The sequence below is a fragment of the Gobius niger genome (genome assembly GCF_951799975.1).
Source record: "Gobius niger genome assembly, chromosome: 8".
Classification (NCBI taxonomy): Eukaryota; Metazoa; Chordata; class Actinopteri; order Gobiiformes; family Gobiidae; genus Gobius; species Gobius niger.
The window spans coordinates 2,954,167-2,974,524 of record NC_136859.1 but is presented as its reverse complement, the minus strand read 5'-3'; the positions used below and the strand labels follow the sequence as shown (position 1 = coordinate 2,974,524).

At 44.4% G+C, this 20,358-nt stretch overlaps 1 protein-coding gene and 1 long non-coding RNA gene across 2 annotated transcripts in view; one reads left to right on the top strand and one right to left on the bottom strand.

The window, feature by feature from the left end:
• Positions 1 to 20,358, bottom strand: part of LOC306966347 — a 347,602-nt gene that overhangs the window by 187,672 nt on the left and 139,572 nt on the right. The gene's annotated exons all lie outside the window — the stretch shown is intronic.
• LOC306966676 (NLR family CARD domain-containing protein 3-like) lies at positions 8,304 to 18,469 on the top strand (the record flags this gene model as incomplete). The annotated part of the gene is given in 10 exon segments (XM_079561489.1): positions 8,304 to 8,324; positions 8,326 to 8,468; positions 14,470 to 14,610; positions 14,801 to 14,840; positions 14,936 to 15,128; positions 15,221 to 17,108; positions 17,177 to 17,344; positions 17,412 to 17,579; positions 17,674 to 17,720; positions 17,952 to 18,469. Coding segments are annotated over 10 exon segments (3,327 nt in total).

Genomic DNA, 20,358 nt, shown 5'->3' with positions numbered 1-20,358 from the left:
TCTGGATAACTAGGAAATGAGGCCCTGTGTCAAAAATCCTGAAACATCCCTTTAATGCTCCTTGCTTTTGTGCCTTACGTCTCTGTACAGTCCCTAAAAATGTTCACCTTTTGTTTTACTCGCATTTTGTACCTCGACGAGATTTTGTATTTTGAAATTGTTAATAAAAAAGCCAGAAAACAAAAATGGGTTTGTGTGATTGTTTTGTGAAAACAAACTCCGCAGAGGGAATTATCGAGGTTCTTTTGTGTGAAATAGTGACATTTTCAGGTGCGCATGGGCGGTGACCCATGAACTGCCCTCATATAAATGTGTGGCTTCTTTCTCTCGGCCTCCACTTGTCAATGAAACCCGGTCCAGACCGGTCCTCCAGCTGCATCGTGGTTCTCTTTCCCGTTTGGTCTGAACTGCGGGGCTCGATCCGGCCGGAGCTGACGGGGCGCAGACGGAGCACGCAGTCCCGTCAGCTCCGGCGCTGAGTCCACGGAGCAGACCCGAGCAGGGGCGGACTGGGACTGACAGACAGCCCTGGACTCTGACCAGCCTGGCCCAAATGAGCGGAATCGTGACACTTCCACAAATACATATTTTAGCCTCTTACCACCCGCCTAAACCTAATGCATTCTTTTTTATTTCAATTTTTGTCAAATTTTTGTCATATTTTTGTTGAGTTTTTGTCACATTTTTGTCACTTTTTGTTGAATTTTTGTAATTTTTTCGTTGAGTTTTTGTCACATTTTTGTTGAGTTTTTGTCACATTTTTGGTAGCCTGGCTAACACCAGACTAAAATCACAAGTGATGTTTAGTCTGGGGACCACCAATTCATTTTCTCGTAGAAGAGGTGTGGTTTACGATCGTCCATACTCGTTTATTGGGCGATACGAAAAAAAAAAAAAAAGTCTATCATGCGTCTGCACGTAGCCATGGCCAATCGTCATCTCATCGTATGAGATGACGTATGACGTACCCGCTGTAAACGTTTGAGCTAAATTATTTAGAACAAGGTCTAAAGCTTGATCGAAAAATACCATTGTGTCTGCTGCTGTCATGTTGGATCCGTAAATAAACTTTTTTTTTTATCCGTAAATAAACTACAAGCTTCCGTATATCGAATAGCGCGTCATCGTCTTGCCGTCCCTCCTCGCTCTGTGATTGGTTCCCAAATCCACGCGAAAATTTGGGCCATGGTCCCCAGGCTGTTGTGCAGTTCGAAATAATTCGAGCGCACACAGCAGCATGGCGTTAGCCAGGTTACATTTTTGGTGCTTTTTTCCCAAGAATCTTTTTGATTCGGGTAAAGCCAAACTGGAGAAAATGGGATCCGTTCAGGTGGGAGTTCAGAGTTTAACCTCTTACCACCCGCCTTAACACTAACGAGTGCATTTTCCCCAGTTCGGCTTTTTATTATTATTTTTTTGATCGGCATCATCAGCGAAAAGAGCGGGAAAGGCGGTCGTAGAAACAGAAGCAAAATCATTAATATAAATAATAAATAATAATGGTCCCAAAATTGACCCTTGTGGCACACCATACTCCACGGAATTCCTTTTAGATTCATGTTTTTTTATACTGGGCTTTACCCAAATCTAAAAGCTTCTCGACTGGAGATCAACAATGTAACGCCTCATTTGAAAGCTAAGACCTACAAAAGTATTGGTCATATTTTGGTTGTTTTTTTAACCTCTTACCAAAACCAAATGCATTCTCTCCTCTTTGCCATTGTCGTCACTTTTTATTTCCCTTATGTGTTTTTGTCACTTATTGTGCTTTGTCACTTTATAACTTTTTTGCTGCTCTTTTGTCACTTTTTTGCTGCTCTTTTGTCACTTTTTTGTTGCTCGTTTGTCACTTTTCTGCTGGATTTTTGTCTTTTTTTTTTGCTGGATTTTTGTCTTTTTTCTGCTGGATTTTTGTCTTTTTTCTGCTGGATTTTTGTCATTTTTTTGTTGGGTTTTTGTCATTTTTGTGTTGCTATTTTGTCACTTTTTTGTTGGTTTTTTTTTTCTTTTTTCTGCAGGATTTTTGTCTTTTTTTTGTTGCTATTTTGTCATTTTTTTGTTGGGTTTTTGTCATTTTTTTGGTGGGTTTTTGTCATTTTTTGTTGCTATTTTGTCATTTTTTTGTTGGGTTTTTGTCATTTTTTTGTTGAGTTTTTGTCATTTTTTGTTGCTCGTTTGTCACTTTTTTGTTGGGTTTTTTGTCTTTTTTCTGCTGGATTTTTGTCTTTTTTCTGCTGGATTTTTGTCATTTTTTTGTTGGGTTTTTGTCATTTTTGTGTTGCTATTTTGTCACTTTTTTGTTGGTTTTTTTTTTCTTTTTTCTGCAGGATTTTTGTCTTTTTTTTGTTGCTATTTTGTCATTTTTTTGTTGGGTTTTTGTCATTTTTTTGGTGGGTTTTTGTCATTTTTTGTTGCTATTTTGTCATTTTTTTGTTGGGTTTTTGTCATTTTTTTGTTGAGTTTTTGTCATTTTTTGTTGCTCGTTTGTCACTTTTTTGTTGGGTTTTTTGTCTTTTTTCTGCAGGATTTTTGTCTTTTTGTTGTTGCTATTTTGTCATTTTTTTTGTTGAGTTTTTGTCACATTTTTGGTGCTTTTTTCCCAAGAATCTTTCTGATTAGGGTAAAGCCAAACTTTTTTCTGCAGGATTTTTGTCTTTTTTCTGCTGGATTTTTGTCTTTTTTTTGTTGAGTTTTTGTCATTTTTTGTTGAGTTTTTGTCTTTTTTTGTTGAGTTTTTGTCTTTTTTTGTTGAGTTTTTGTCACTTTTCTGCTGGATTTTTGTCACTTTTTTGTTGGGTTTTTGTCATTTTTTTGTTGTGTTTTTGTCATTTTTTGTTGCTCTTTTGTCACTTTTTTGCTAGATTTTTTGTCATTTTTGTCGTTTTTTTGGGTCACTTTTAAGTGTTTTTTTCTTGTGTTTACATCCTCACTTTAGATGAAATCAAGAGATGACTTTTCATGGCACTTTTCCCTTTTCTCAAACAGACATGTCCATGTTCTGCTGCTGCGCTCACGACGGGCCAGGCTCAGTCTGGACTAAAGCTCCCAATGGAAGTCTGTCAACTTCAAATCAAACAAACTCACCCTGAAAGAAAAAGTCCTTTTACATTTTCTAAAAAGTCCGTGAAGCCACTCGTGAATAATATTATTGTAATATTTAAATCACTGAACGCAGATCACGTGGGGCTTTTATTGACAGTTGTTTTAAGAAGAAAAGTCACTTGTTTAACCTCTTAACTCCCGCCTGAACCGAGAAGATCTTTTTCCAAACGTCATCAGATGTTTTTCCATCATTTTTTTGTTGGGTATTCAACTCACTGTTGTAGCTTTTTTGTCAATTTTTGTAATTTTTTCGTAAATTTTTTCATCACATTTTTTCAGTTTCGTTTTTTCATTTTTTTGTAATTTTTTTGTAATTTTTTCGTCAATTTTTTATCTTTTTTTTCACGTTTTGTCTTTCTCATCAATTTTTTATCAAATTTTGGTCATTTTTTGGTCAATTTCTTCAGGGGCGCAGATAGGTTTTTGAAACTGGGGGGGACAAAGCTGCTCAGGCATGACAACCTATCAAACTTAATTGCCCATCATTGCAAGACAATAATGCGTATTGGTACGGTTTCTAATCACTCACCAAGCATGCCACATGACGTATGAAAAAGCAGTCCTGACGTAGGCTACACTGTCTGATAACCAAGTAAACCAACAGCTCGCGTTTCGCATTTTGACACACGCACAGCCCAGTCAACACAAACACATGAGCGCAATACCGTTTCTCGCCGCATATCAAAGTGAATGGTCAAGGGAGGCGCTGTTTCGCACATTGCAAAATGCTTGCAAGATATTTTTCTTCATAAAAGTGAGGGGGACGGATCCAGGTGAATGAAAATCTGGGTACGTCATGTCCCCCCCGTCCCCCCCCGCTATCTGCGCCCATGAATTTCTTATACATTTTTTTCACTTTTTTGTTACATTTTTGTACTTTTTTGACGATTTTTTATCACATTTTTTTCTTTTTTCTTTTCTTTTTTTGTCACAGTTTTTTTGTTTTTTCCATCAATTTTTTATCAATTTTTGGCAATTTATTTTGATATTTTTGCCACTTTTTCATCAATGTTTTCACTTTTTTGTCACATTTCCATCATTGTTTTCGTCTCAGTTCTGTCTCTATTTTCACACCTTTTTCCCAGAAGCTTTTACATTGGGGTAAAGCCAAACTGGAGAAAACGTGCTCGGTTCCGGTGGGAGTTAAGGGGTTAAACAAAAGTATTATTTATTTAGTTTTAGTGTTATTTTCTTCACTGACATACGAGAGTGCGGCGCCCTCTGCTGGAGCTCAGAGACACTACAGCTCAGCCCCAGAGCGGATATTACACCTGCAATAAAAGTCAACCTTTGTACGAAGTGAAGTATCAGGACGACGTGACGCAGTGAGTTTTTCTTACAATAATGTGAAATAATGACACCGTGGTTTAGTCTTTGCTTGTTGTTTGGCTCAGACCTGGTTTAGTCCGAGTTCAGTCCTGGTTTAGTCCTGGTTTTTAAAGAGTTTAAGCGTTTTAGTCCTGGTTTGATCCGTGTTTTAAGACTTGGCCTAATCCTGGTTTGGACCGAGTCTAGTCCTGGTTCATTGTTGCTGGTGGAGGAATGAAAATGCTTTTGTTCTGTTTGAGTAAATTGTAAAAGTAGAAGTTGTGGAAAGACTCTGTGCATCGAATTATCAGGTTATATATATATATTTTTTATAAAACATGGTGAAAAGCCCGGGGCGCGGCTGTGCGTCAGCCTCACTGTAACAGCAGCGCCTTCAGCACGAGCCGCGCCACAGTTTGATCCAGATGCAGTTTCTTTGCTCTCGGTCATAAAGAGGGAGGAGCCAGTGCGCGCGCCTCAGACTGACGTGACTTCATTTCTAACAGGAGTTTTCCTCATTCTGATCTGAGGAGCGAGAGGAGCAGGAGAAGCGTCTGCGCCTCATCATCGCCTCCTCCTCTGCTGCTCACTTTGTATCTGTCTCATGCAGAGACTGTAATGTCCTTCTTTAATGAGAGCTTAAACCAGCGCGTTCACCTTTGTAGCTCCAGTGGTTTGACAGTGAGGGCGACGCAGAGGGGGCGGGGCCAGAGCGCAGAGGGGGCGGGGCCAGAGCGCAGAGGGGGCGGGGCCAGAGCGCAGAGTCTGATGTTCAGAATGAGCCAAAGCAAAACCCTCAGCTTTACCCGTTCACAGCCACAGCCTCGTTTTCAAAACAACTAAAAACGGACATTTAATATGTTCGTGTTTATTTAAGACATTCTTCTTGCCTCTCACTCAGGTGAGCAAAACTGTTTGTAAAACCTGCTTCACAGTAATAATGGATGAAATAGATGTTAAATAGATATTTTATTTGCAGTGATGTACCTGAACGCGTTCATTGAACGTAAGTTCATGAATGCGTTCATATTTTGGGCGAACGTGAACTGAACGCACTGATTACTGCCTGATGAACGAAACCATGAGCGCGTTCATTCTGGTGTCTGTGAACGGCATTCCCGTTCTATTTACGTTTGTTCATTATGGTGCCAGATTTCTTATATCAGTGAATATAAAACCCAGCTGCGCCGTCAGAGTTTACCAGCGGCTCTAAACTCTGGCGGGTCCACGGTGTAGCTCGCGCTCGCTCCGCCCCCGCTCGCTCCGCCCGCGCTCGCTCCGCCCCCGCTCGCTCCGCCCGCGCTCGCTCCGCCCGCGCTCGCTCCGCCCGCGCTCGCTCCGCCCGCGCTCGCTCCGCCCCCGCTCGCTCCGCCCGCGCTCGCTCCGCCCCCGCTCGCTCCGCCCCCGCGCCAACGGCCCGACTGTGTTCAGTCCTGTAGCGGTGAACTCTGCTGTTTATGGCTCTGGTACAGGCCCTGGCACGTCGGTAACCAGCGGGTCCACACGGTGCCGCAGCAGCCACAGTGTGAGGTTACGAAGCGAGTTTCTCTTGTGTAACGTCTGTCGCTCCAAACTCCTCTGCTCCGCGGTGCCACTCATTTACATAAAGCCACAATGTGGAGTTTTTGAACTACAAATCAGCTCCTAAAACAATCTTATTCACATGATTAATTTACCAAATGAACACAAAATGCAATTGAATATTTGTAGCTTAATTTTCCACTAAGAATTTACCAATTAAACTTATTTAAAAAAAAAAACAAAAAAAAATGATTAGCAATGATATCCAAAATCCACTCTGAAAACAGTGACAGGCTGACATGAAAGAGCCATAACACTAAGTGAGGAGGCCATAATATTTTTGACTCATGGCTGAAGTCAACTTTCTCCAGCTCTCCCAAGGTTGGCAAAAATGCATCTCAAAATACATCTGATTGTTGCTTTAAGATATGGATTTTAAAAATATTTCCCTGAGAGAGGAAATATATATGTTTAGGTTTTTTTTTTCTTTCGCATTATGTTGCGCTGCTGCTGCTCACGTGCACTTGTAAACAACTCCTCGTGCTCGGCCACGGCTCGGTTCGTTTGTGTAAGTGTGAACCGAGAGGATCTTTTTCCTCACGTCATCAGATTTTTTTCCATCATTTTTTTGTTGGGTATTCAACTCACTGTTGTAGCTTTTTTGTCAATTTTTGTAATTTTTTTGTAAATTTTTTCATCACATTTTTGTCACATTTTTTCAGTTTTGTTTTTAATTTTTTTTGTAATTTTTTGTCAATTTTTTTTCATTTTTTCGTCAATTTTTTATCTTTTTTTTCACGTTTTGTCTTTTTTCATCAATTTTTTTTATCAAATTTTGGTCATTTTTTTGTCAATTTCTCATACATTTTTGTACTTTTTTGACGATTTTTATCACATTTTTTTCTTTTTTCTTTTCTTTTTTTGTCACATTTTTTTTGTTTTTTCCATCAATTTTTTATCCATTTTTGGCAATTTATTGTGACATTTTTGCCACTTTTTCATCAATGTTTTCTCACTTTTTTGTCACATTTCCATCATTGTTTTCGTCTCAGTTCTGTATCTATTTTCACAGCTTTTTCCCAGAAGCTTTTGGATTGGGGTAAAGCCAAACTGGAGAAAATGTGCTCGGTTCCGGTGGGAGTTAAGGGGTTAAACAAACGTATTATTTGTTCAGTTTTAGTGTTATTTTCTTCACTGACATACGAGAGTGCGGCGCCCTCTGCTGGAGCTCAGAGACACTACAGCTCAGCCCCAGAGCGGACAGAGGAGAGAGAGAGCGGATATCACTCTGTAAACACTTCCTTTGAAAGTGAAAGCATCAGGACGACGTGGCGCAGTGAGTTTTTCTTACAATAATGTGAAATAATGACACCGTGGTTTAGTCTTTGCTTGTTCTTTGGCTCAGACCTGGTTTAGTCCTGGTTTAGTCCTGGTTTAGTCCTGGTTTAGTCCTGGTTTAGTCCGAGTTCAGTCCTAGTTTAGTCCTGGTTTTTAAAGAGTTTAAGCGTTTTAGTCCTGGTTTGATCCGTGTTTTAAGACTTGGCCTAATCCTGGTTTGGACCGAGTCTAGTCCTGGTTCATTGTTGCTGGTGGAGGAATGAAAATGCTTTTGTTCTGTTTGAGTAAATTGTAAAAGTAGAAGTTGTGGAAAGACTCTGTGCATCGAATTATCAGATTATATTATTTATAAAACATCATGAAAAACCTAAAATCTCATTCCTTTCAAGTAGAAATGATCTTGTTAAAATCGTGTTTCTCTCTTCTTCTCTTCTCTCGTTTTTTTTGTTTGTTATGAACATGAAAAACGGTTAAATGTTGTGATAATGACAGAATTGACCTGAGAGACAAACGAGACTGTCACAAACATCAGGGGTGAGTGAGATGAACAAAAACTACACATATATTATTGAAAACCATCAGACTTTTGTTTTGTTGTTTGTCTTGAATAAACGACAAAAGTGCAGGAAAAAAACATATTTTCGGCAGCAGTTTTTGCCTCTTGTTTGTTGGTTTCGTGACTTGAAGATGTCCTTGATGTTGTAAATGTACAAACTGTATCTTCCAAACAAACATTTGTAAATCATCTTGCAGACGACATATTTCCCACCTCTAAATCTCAAACCCAAACATGTCCATAAAGTCCACCCTGACCCTGTTATTTCATCTAAAATCACCTGACAGACGTGTGGAGGACGAGGAGCCGCTCTGAGCGACTCAGTGGCTTTAGTAAAGTCCAGATGTTGGTGATGTTTGAGGAACAGTTTGAGTCTAGTGTTGCAGCTCTGTGAGGACACTCCTGATGTTTTATTGGTCTAAACAAAAACTACTGGATTTGTTGGATCTGTTTCTATCGCCCTGTTTGTTCTGATCTAATGAACTCTTCTTCTGATTCTCAGCAGCTTCATCATGGACCCACCTGGACCTGGCCCCGGGTCCAAACCCAGACCTAAACCTGCTCCCAGCTCTGTGTCTCTGAGAAGTGACCGCTCTATAGGAAACCCTCCTGACTTTAAAGAACCTCCTCCTGAAGACCAGAGGTCAGTCCCATAAATAACATATTGACCACAGTTTGCAGAGCTGTCTCTGTCTTTGGCCGATTTGTCCATTTGAGTCTCTTCAGTCACAGAGTTTAATCTGTGAGGTTTCAGGAAACATAAACCAGTCTCTGGCCTCCTATTGAACGGCCACAATCAGAGAAATCCATCAATTATCATTTTACACGACAACAAAACAATACAATAGAAATATAGCCGCAAGCTGCGATTATCGGCCCTCGCCGACCGCCCTGCCCCCTTTTGTCTCCCTCAATCTAAACTCACGGTGTTGCTCCTGCCTTTGTGTTTGTTTGTTTGTTTTTTACGTTTTAGGATTTTTGGAATGCGCTAAAGTTCCCTCTCGGTATCTGACAAAGTTTTTTGACAATGCTGAGAACTCTGCTCTACATTTATACATTATACAGAGAAAATGTGAACACCGCGTTCCAAATTATTATGCAAATGACATTTTTCTCTGATTTCCTAAACTGTGGTTGAAAAAATCTCCCAGTGACAACAGTATTTTTTTTTAAAATAAATATAGTAAAAACCTCCCAGAGCTGCTGTTTGGATGAAAACTGCCTCCCACCCTCATAGATGTTTTTCTTGTTGAGGCTCCAAAGGTTCTCAATAGGGTTGAGGTCAGGGGAGGAGGGGGTCCACATCATGAGCTTCTCTCCTTTTATGCCCATAGCAGCCAGTGATGCAGAGGTTTTCTTTACAGCAGGACATGGTGCGTTGTCATGATGAAGATGATTTTGTTCGGGAAAACACGGCTCTTTTTTTTGTACGACAGAAGAAAGTGGTCAGTCAGAAAGAGGTCATTTTCACACCTTCAGGGAGCCTAATGGGGCCGACCAGCTCCCCATGATTCTGGCCTAAAACATGACTCCGCCTCCTCCTTACCGACGTCACAGCCTTGTTGGGACATTGTGATCATTCACCAACTATCCACTACTCCATCCATCTGACCATCCAGGGTCACACGGCCTCATCAGTGAACAAGACTATTTGAAAATGAGTCCTCATGTATTTCTGAGCCACTGCAGCCGTTTCTGCTTCAGCTTCAATGAACAGTTTAGGGGAGGCCCGGATAGAAGGATTATGCACGACTGCAGCCTCTGGAGGGTCCTACACCTTCATGTTCGGGAGACTCCAGAGGCACCAGCAGCTTCAGATACCTGTCTGCTGCTTTGTTGCATCTGTTCTCTTAATCTGATGTGTTTGTCTGGCAGAAACCGTCCATATTGTGCCTTTATCTGAAAAAACCCGTGTGTGTCTGAATCATCCACAAATCTCTTATGCTCCGTCCACACCAAACTCGATTTGGGCGTCAAAAACGCGCGTCATGCCCGTTGTTGGACGCCTGTGCTTATTGAAGTCAGACGCTCGTCACCAAGCGTCAAGACGCTCTCGACGCGCGTCAAGAGAAGAGCGTCGTCGTGGAGCGCGTTGGGAGGAGCATCTCTGTTGCCGTTGTCAGTTATCAACATGGATGACATAGAGAGAGTGGCTTGGCTTTTATTGCTTCATAAAGCCAGACAACGTCGTCGTCAACATCTTGTTTACATCTGTGGGGCCGGCGTAGAATCTGCCCCGGTGGCTTAGCTACAACGTACGTCACTATGGGGAGAAAGCTCCTGATTGGTCGACGCTCGCGAATTTCGCCAAAAAGTTCAACATTTCCCAACTCGAGCGTCGGCCGCGCTCGACGCCCTGGAGGCGTCAAACGCTCACCAAGCGTGAAAAACCTCAAAACGCACCGCAGAGGAGGCGCGTGACGCGCTGCGGGACATCTTGACGCCCCCTGGAGGCGCGTCCTCCATGTATTTTAAATGTAAACCTGACGCTTTGGAGGCCCCAAATCGAGTTTGGTGTGGACGGAGCATTATCAGTTTGATGATTACGCTTCATCTTTCATGAAATATTGAAGGTTTTCATACCTAGACCAAGACATTCAACTATTTCACGCTTTTCATCAGCAGAAAGACCCTTTTTCTTTCCCATATTGCTTGAAAATGATGATCTGCTTAATAATGTGGAACGTCCTTTTTCAGTAGTTTTTCCCTTAACCTGAAAACTACTCATCCCAGGTCTCTGAGATTAATGTCAGTGATTCAAAGCCTGAGACATAAAACCATACATGAGTTTCATTGAAACTTTTGTTTTTTACCTTTTTGATGCTGAAATACAATTTGCATAATAATTTAGAGTGTGGTGTATGAATTTGTATCACACTATATCTGCAAACTGAAGCATATTTTTAAATTTTACTTAGGGTTGAAAATACGTAGTTTGTCCAAGTTCTTTGGATAACCTTTGGTTCCTCACGTCTCTAGATCTTCTTCACCAGGTTTTCCTCGGAGGAGATAGAAAAAGCACATGTTGCTGAATTATGGAGTTTAACATTTTTCCATCAGAATAAAATGGGACATTCTGGTCATCGCTATGGCAACACCGTGAAAAATATGGCAAAGGTGTGATTGACTTTTATGATCGGAGCGACCGAATAGACTTTTGTGCCAAATTATTTTAATTTTCGCAAAAGTAAAATTTGTACTCACCATATAATTCCTATAGGGGGCGCTATCGCGCCAAATTTGAATTTTGCCTAATGAGAGTGTTTTGGACGGTGACTTTAACACCTGACAAAAAATGATCAAAATTGTGCTTCATATGTGCGAATGGGAGCCATTTATTGTTTGCGAAAAATTGCAAAATACTTCGTCCAGTTTGTGGCTTCGCACACAGCCGCGCTCGTCATCCACCTCCGTGTGACAGTTGACCATATACCCCCATGTACCCCCATATACCCCATATACCTCCATATACCCCCATATGCCCCCAATATACCTCCATATACCCCCATATACCCCCATGTACCCTAGGGTGGTCCTTAATTTCTGACTTTTAAAATGTCATCCTCCCACCCTCCCAATAGATTCTCCCTCAGTAGAAACTTGTTGGTACCAAATATATCCATGATTGGTCAATATTTAGGGTATGCTCAAAGCGACTCAAGTTTCAATAATAGGCGAAATTACAAACATTTTCATGTTTTCATGTTATAATATAAATTGCTGTTAAACACAAGAATGACAATTAAAGTGCTTGTTAAAATCATCAGTAATTAACCAATGCCGTCTCTAGACGTCAATTGAAATCCGACCGCTGACTGCCAATGACGTCTATAGACGTCAATTAGGTTTTTTAATGGGAACAGCTGCAGGAAAGCCTTGAGCATGTCTGGTGTTAAAATCTTAGTTGTGCTGCCTAATGCTGCCACCTAGTGACTCAATAAAAGAACTACAAGTTATTTTATTGAGTCACTAGGTGGCAGCATTGCTCTTTCGTTTTCTCAGCTTTTTGGTCAGAAAACAGCATTTTGGGTGATTTCACCATTTTCTACGGACGATCACTAAAGAATGGAAAGAGGTACAAACAAACTCTTTTTTTAGATGAAAGGTGAGAGTCTTATCTTTCTTGTGGTGGGTTTCGTCTTGACGTAGACCTAGACCTAAATTTTCTTTGGGTCTTGAAAAAACAGTCAAAATCCTGACAAACCTCTGGCAGTGGGGAGCTCTCTGATTTGAAAATGACTGGCAGTCAATGAGTTAAAGAGCTATAGACAGTGTTCTCAAGGATTGGCAATGTCATGTCAGTGATATAGTTCAATAGAGTGCTTGCGAGATGTTCATAGCTCCACCGCTCTATGTGTCGTTTGCTGACGTGGAAGCAAGACCCTTGATCACTGTTGCCTTCATGGAATCGAGATACAGTTTGCGGTGTTCTGTGACGACCTGTAGGACAAACTGTGTCTGTTTCTCATATTTGTTCATCAAGGCATTGTACTCCTGCTTCAGTGCGACTCCTCGTTCGGCAGTATCGTTGACAACGCGAAGTTCGTGGACCACTTCTTCAGATAGTCTGCGTTTGATTCCCAAATCTGGACTTGTTGCCAGGAAAGAGTTGGGGAGTAAAGAATCTCAAAGAAATTGCATGTGTTGCTGGTACCAAAATCCCTCAGCCTTTTATCATGGATTGTGGACTGGTCCATTGCAATTCGTCTTGCAGGGTCCTTTTGTGCACTGTGACTTAGTTGCTTAATCATAGCCCTTTTCTCAGCTGCATCGACTTCTGGATCAAAAAAGGCAAGGGCCACCAACTCTTCGCTTAGGTACCACAGGTGCCCACAAAGTTTCTTGAAGGCACCCAATGACAATGATGAGCCGATTTCGATGAGGAGCTTCAACAGACGCAAGTCACCTGCGGGGAACCATGGGATAGGAACCATGACTCGACGTATGCTGATACTCCCAACGCACAGAAGTTGCCAAGTTCTTGTCTTTCTCTGTTGGTCAGTTTGAAGCCAGCATATCTGAAGATAAACATTTTTAGTGTGTAAATCAGCCGTGCCATGAAAGAGCACGGTGTATGGCACCTGGCTGCATGAACGTTATACCATGTGATGGTACTCCTCCCAGAAACACTATAAACCGTCTTTTCACTTCAAAAAGTATGAAGAAAAGAAAATGCCTTGTACTCATATCGGTATTGGCAAGTACTTATATCAAAGTACTCGTACTCATATCAGTTTAAAAAAAAAAAAAAAAAAAGGGTTATCGGTGCATCCCATGACCAACATATGCAGGGATAATAATTAAGTAAAATTTTAATTATCACACATAGACTTGACATTCATTTTAAGGCCTGTTCATTCAGAGCACGTCGCGTGGCGCATCTTCGTCTTTACGGATAGAAAGCCTCAATGCATTCCTTGACAGCTGTTTATACCGAGCGTGTACGACGCCACGACACAGTCTTCTTGCATTTCTCTGTTTTTACTAACTTCAACCGGCTTGAGCATACCCTAAATACACTCTGATCTGCAAAATAATTGGTAGGAATTGGTTTCTAATGGGGTAGTACCTGATAGGATGGTGGGAGCAACAAAAAAAACTTCTTTCATTTCATTTTTTCATTGAGATAAGGACCACCCTAATGTACCCCCATATACCCCCATATACCCCCATATACCCCCATGTACCCCCATATACCCCCATATACCCCCATATACCCCCATGTACCCCCATATAGCCCCATATATCCCCATATACCCCCATGTACCCCCATATACCCCCATATACCCCCATATACCCCCATGTACCCCCACATACCCCCATATACCCCCATATACCCCCATGTACCCCCATATACCCCCATATACCCCATATACCCCCATGTACCCCCATATACCCCCATTCATTTTCGTGCACTCCGCGCCCCTTGGTACGTGTGCTTCGCGCACTGGCCTGCGTTGCGATTACATTAGGCCCTTGCGACGCCAGGCCGCTCGGGCCTAATAATATTCCCACACAAAAAAAGTGTTTCCGCTTACGCGGGAACCGTAGACTATATATTTTAGGAAAGTTCTCGCACATTCCTACCTCCTGGTTTAGGTCCTGGGTCACTGACAGGCACAATTACAATGTTGATTTTTGCATTGTATGTGTATGGGCATGGGACGTCAAGAGGAGTGCGTTAGTGAGTGTTTGAGGAGGCGAGCGCGAACTTTGGGGGAGTCTCTACACCATTACAAGAGGCCCTTCGCCAGCCCTGATGGCGAAGGGCCTAATAAATCGAGGCCTTCACCAAGTCCCACACATTACAATATTCATACAGTTTATAAACTTGTCCATAAATTAAACTCTAGTGTGTAAATAATTATGTGGAAGGTGAAGTGTCGTCATTGTGATTATTGATCATTTGGTGAAACGTCCTTTTCTTCAGAGCAAATATGAAGCATCAAAAGTTGCTTCTTTAATCAATTATGACACAAACATTCCAACAGCAACAAACAGACACATCTAGAACTGACACTGAGCAAAAGGCCTGTTGTTGAATGGAAAATAAAAAGTATTTGAGCTGGACTGGACCAACCAGGTTTAAGGTTAAACTCAGTCAGTCTCTGTTTGTTCAAATGAACTCTTCTTCTGATTCTCAGCAGCTTCATCTTGGACCCACCTGGACCTGGCCCCGGGTCTAAACCCAGACCTAAACCTGCTCCCAGCTCTGAGTCTCTGAAAAGTGACCGTTCTAAAGGCGTGGGTCCTTTCTTTAGAGAACCTCCTCCTGAAGACCAGAGGTAAGTCCTGCATAAACCAGAGTCAGACCTGGTTTAGTCCTGGTTTAGTCCTGGTTTAGTCCTGGTGTGAGCTGTAGATGGTGAGTCCTCAGCAGGTCTGTGGAGGAGCTTCTTGTGAGTCTAAATGAGTCCAAAGGCGTCTGCAGTGGTCTCTGCTCAGTCTCTAATGTTTCTGTTTGTTGGTTCTCAGGGAGCCAGGCCCAAAGGAGCAGCTGGACGCCATATTCACGGTGAGTAGCCACGACTGCAGCATGTGTGGGGTTCTCTGTGGGGCTCCTCAGGTCCTCTCTTTGACTGAAACTCTTTAAATCTGATTCTATTCCAGCGTCTGGAGGAGGACATCCTGACGTTTGTCAAAGAGCAGCTGCAGAGGCTCCACAGGCTCCTGGTCTCAGAGTACCCAGAGAGTAGCTCAGAGAGTGAGGAGGAGCAGAGCAGCAGAGAGGCTGTGCTGAACATCACCCTGGACTTCCTGAGGAGGATGAAGCAGGAGCAGCTGGCCGAGCGTCTGAGCTCCAGTAAGAACTCTTCCACATCTACATAACTTTAATAACTTATATTTGAGTTTGTGTCCAGTGAAGAGTTCACTGTTGTCTCTGTCTTTATTCAGGTTCTGTTGGAGTTTGCAGAGATAAACTGAAGAGTCATCTGCAGCAGAGGTTCAGCTTTGTGTTTGAGGGCGTGGCTAAAGCAGGAAACTCCGCCCCCCTGCACCAGATCTACACAGAGCTCTACATCACAGAGGGAGGGGCCTCAGAGGTCAACCAGGAACATGAGGTCAGACACATCGAGACGGCGTCCAGGAAACCAGGAGCTACAGAGACCAGCATCACATGTGAAGACCTGTTTAAAGGCCCCGCCCACAGACAGCAGCCAATCAGAGCAGAGCTGACAGAGGAGGGACCAATCAGGACGGTGGTGACGAAGGGCGTGGCCGGCGTGGGGAAAACAGTGCTGACTCAGAAGGTGAGTCTGGACTGGGCTGAAGGCAGAGCCCACCAGGACGTCCAGCTGCTGTTCCCCTTCACTTTCAGAGAGCTCAATGTGCTCAGAGACACAGAGTACAGCCTGGTGGAGCTGCTGCACCACTTCTTCAGTCAAACCAAAGGTCTCTGCAGCTTTCAGCAGCTCCAGGTGCTCTTCATCTTTGACGGTCTGGACGAGTGCAGACTTCCTCTGGACTTCAGCCGGACCCGGGTCCTGACGGAGCCCACAGAGAGCGCCTCAGTGGAGGAGCTGCTGGTGAACCTCATCAGGGGGAGCCTGCTTCCCTCCGCTCGCCTCTGGATAACCACACGCCCCGCGGCGGCCAATCAGATCCCTGCTGAGTGCGTCTCCATGGTGACAGAGGTGCGAGGGTTCAGCGACCCACAGAAGGAGCAGTACTTCAGGAAGAGGTTCAGAGACGAGCAGCAGGCCACAGCCATCATCTCCCACATCAAGAGCATCCACAGCCTGTACATCATGTGCCACATCCCAGTCTTCTGCTGGATCCTCTCCACAGTCCTGCTCCATCTGATGGAGACCAGAGAGAGAGGAGAGCTGCCCCGCACCCTCACCCAGATGTACATCCACCTCCTGGTGGTCCAGGCCAAAGTCAAGAACATCAAGTATCATGAGGGATCTGGGACAGACCTTCACTGGACTCCAGAGACCTGGGAGATGGTGCGGTCTCTGGGAAAACTGGCCTTTGAGCAGCTGCAGAAAGGAAACCTGATCTTCTACGAGAGTGACCTGAGCGAGTGTGGGCTGGACGCTGCAGCCGCCTCAGTGTACTCCGGAGTCTTCACACAGGTCTTTAGAGAGGAGCCAGGCCTGTACCAGGACAAGGTCTACTGCTTCATCCATCTGACTGTGCAGGAGTTTCTGGCTGCTCTTCACGTCCATAAAACCTTCTTCAGCTCTGGGGAGAACCTGCTGTCCACACCACACTCCTCTGAGAGCCCTGACCCCGAGGAGAACCTGCTGTCCTCACCACACTCCTCTGAGAGCCCTGACCCCGAGGAGAACCTGCTGTCCACACCACACTCCTCTGAGAGCCCTGAGGCCTTCTACCGCTCTGCTGTGGACCGGGCCTTACAGAGTCCAAACGGACACCTGGACCTGTTCCTGCGCTTCCTCCTGGGGCTGTCTCTGCCGACCAATCAGAGCCTGCTGCCAGGTCAGCTGACTCACACAGGAAGTGACTCAACCAATCAGGAGACAGTAAAGTACATCAAACAGAAGCTGGATGAAGAGGGTCTGTCTGCAGAGAGGAGCCTGAACCTGCTCCACTGTCTGAACGAACTGAACGACCGTCGTCTGGAGGAGGAGATACAGAGAGTCATGAGAGCAGGACGTCTCTCCTCGTTAGATTCTCCTGCTAAGTGGTCTGCTCTGTCCTTCCTCTTACTTTCCTCAGACTCAGACCTGGAGGAGTTTGACCTCAGAAAATACCAGCGCTCAGAGACAGTTCTCCTGAAGCTGCTGCCGGTCGTCAAAGCCTCCACCAAAGCCATGTGAGTCCAGACTGTATTTAAACACTTGTGTCTTGGCTCTCGTCTCTAATCGTCCTCTCTGTCCTCAGTCTGAGCGGCTGTGGCCTGTCTCCTCTCAGCTGTGCTCCTCTGGCCTCAGTCCTCAGCTCCTCCAGTCTGACTCACCTGGATCTCAGTAACAACGACCTCCAGGACTCAGGAGTGGAGCTGCTGTGTTCTGGACTGAAGAGCGCCCCCTGCAGACTGCACACCCTCAGGTGAGACGCTCCCATGATGCACTCTGTCTCTGTGTCCACATTAGAGGCTAATGCTGTGTGTCTTTAGTCTGTCTGGATGTCTGGTCTCAGAGAGGGGCGGGGCTTCTCTGGCCTCAGCTCTGAGCTCCGCCCCCTCCCACCTGAGAGAGTTAGACCTGAGCTACAACCATCCAGGACCCTCCGCCGAGCTCCTGACCGCTCTACGGGCCCCTCAGGGGCCCCTGCTCTCTCTTAGGTGAGGCCCCCCTGGACTCTCAGGGTCTTGTCTCTGGTCCATGGTTGGTCCAGGTCTGGTCTGGTCTACAGTAAACTGGACTTGTGTGTTTCAGGCTGGATCCTGCTGGAGAACAGTGGATGGTCCCAGGTCTGAGGAAATGTGAGTCTGTGTTTTATTCATTTTATGGAAATAACTTGAACTTCATCAGGTTTACATGATCTGTTTTTAGAGGAAAAATCTGCAAAGTGATAGATTTAATTTACAAATTATTCACCAAATCCATGCTCTTCTGAATATCTGTGTCAGACTTATTACAGCTTATTACACATGAAAGAACTCTTCAGACACAGGAACAGGAAGTGATGTCATGAGTTGTGTTTGTTTCCTCAGATTCCTGTGAGTTTTCTCTGGATCCAAACACAGCTCAGAGGAACCTCCTTCTGTCTGAGGACAAACGGACTGTGATCAGAGTGAGAGAGAAGCAGCAGTATCCAGATCATGAGGACAGGTTCATGGACCAGCCTCAGGTCCTGAGCTCCACTGGCCTGAGGGGGCGCTGTTACTGGGAGGTGGGGTGGGGTGGGAGGTGGTTTGATATAGCAGTGAGTTACAGAGGAATCAGACGGAGAAGAGACAGAGAGGAGAGAAAGTTTGGAAACAATGATCAGTCCTGGAATCTGAGGATCTATGGTGGAGAGTACTCTGTCTGTCACAACAAGAAAACAACACGCCTCTTCTCCACCTCCTCCTCTCTCTCTTACTCTGGTGTAGTGGGCGTGTTCCTGGACTCTGAGGCTGGAGCTCTGTCCTTCTATGAGGTCGGCTCTGGTGGAAAACTGTCCCACATTTACACCTTCACCTCCTCCTTCACTGAGCCTCTGTTTCCTGGGTTTAGGCTGAGGTCTTAAGGTTCCTCTGTGTCTGTGTAGTAGATCTGAGGAGAGCGCCCCCTGGTGGACCTCTGTGACTGAAATCTTTTATGACACACATTTGATTGACAGCTGTAAGGACCAATCACAGCTGGCTTGAAATAAAACACGTCTTTATTAAATCATCACTTGTGTGTTTGAGGCTCTGACAGATACAGGTGGAGCATCTCAGTCTCACCCGCACTTACTCTGTCAATGAGCAAGACACTTCACCCCAGAGGGTTAGTGGTTTAAAGTATTATTCGTCGGCCGCGTTTGACACCGTGGACCATCACATCCTGCTCCATCGGCTCCAGTCAGTTGTTGGCCTCACTGGTACTACCCTTGACTGGTTCCGCTCATACCTCGGAGGAAGAGAGGAGTATGTTGCCCTGCGGCAGGCAAGATCGTTGCCTCACACAGTCACCTGTGGGGTCCCTCAAGGATCGGTCCTTGGGCCGGTCCTTTTTACTATCTACATGCTCCACCTTGGCCAGGTCATCAAAAACCACCAAGTCTCTTTTCACTTTTACGCTGATGATACACAGCTATACATGAAAATTGACTCTACATCCTCCTCAGTCCCACCGTCTGCACTCCACCTCTGCCTGGAGGAGATAAAGGCATGGATGACTAACAACTTCCTCCAGTTAAATAGCAGCAAAACTGAAGCCATCCTGATTGGCACCCGGCACCAAATCCAGTCATCCACCATATCCAATATTCATGTCTCAAGCCATAACATTCCCCTTTCCTCCTCCGTTACAAACCTAGGGGTCAGATTTGATCCTCATCTGTCATTTGAGAACCAAATCCGCCACCTCTGCAAAGTGTCCTTCCATCACCTACGAAACATCGCCAAACTCCGCCCCTCCCTCTCACAATCAGACGCTGAGAAACTGGTCCATGCCTTTGTCTCCTCCAGGCTGGATTACTGCAATGCCCTCCTCGTCGGGATCCCTGGTAAGAGCCTCCTGAAGCTCCAGCACATTCAGAACTGTGCAGCCAGGATCCTGACGAGGAGGCGCAAATATGACCACATCACCCCTGTCCTCCGGTCCCTTCATTGGCTGCCCATTCACCACAGAATCCACTACAAAATCTGCCTCCTCACATACCAGTGTGTCCATGGAACAGCCCCGGCAGACCTCACTGAGCTCCTTACCCCACACACCACCACAAGGCGCCTACGGTCCACTTTCACCCACACCCTTCACCAGCCCGGGACCAGGCTCTCCACAATGGGCGACAGGGCCTTTAAGGCAGTTGCCCCGAGACTCTGGAATGCCCTGCCAGAGTCCCTGAGGGCTCCCCAGAGTGTTGAGGCCTTTAAAAAAGGCCTAAAAACACATTTATTTTAAGGCCTTTTCAGACTAATTTGTTTGTTTGCTGTGTTGTTTTTACTATGTGAATGTTCTTTTTGTTTTTATCAGATTTTATTATTCTGTTGTAGCACTTTGAGGTTTCGCTGAAATGTAAAGTGCAATATAAATAAAATGTATTATTATTATTATTATTATTATTCAGTGTTTGAGACTAAAACCAGGTAGAAACTAAGCACTGGAGACAAAAACTATGTTTAAAAGTAAACAGGCGAGTGAGACTAGATCAGAGGTGGGTGATTCACAAGAAACAACTCAAACTTATTCTGCTAAACTTCATCCTATTGTACATTAGACTTTCTGTAAATATTTAGCCTCATCAAACCAAGGACTAAACCACATGTAAACCAGGCCAAAAACAGGTCTACGGCTGAAATAAACAAGACAAAGGCATCAGAGGAGGAGTCAGGACCAAGAGCTCAGTGATCCTCAAACACCTCTGGCTCCGACAGCTGAGGGACAGAGGCTGATCAGGCACCTGTCTGTGTCCAGACTTTATGAATAAAA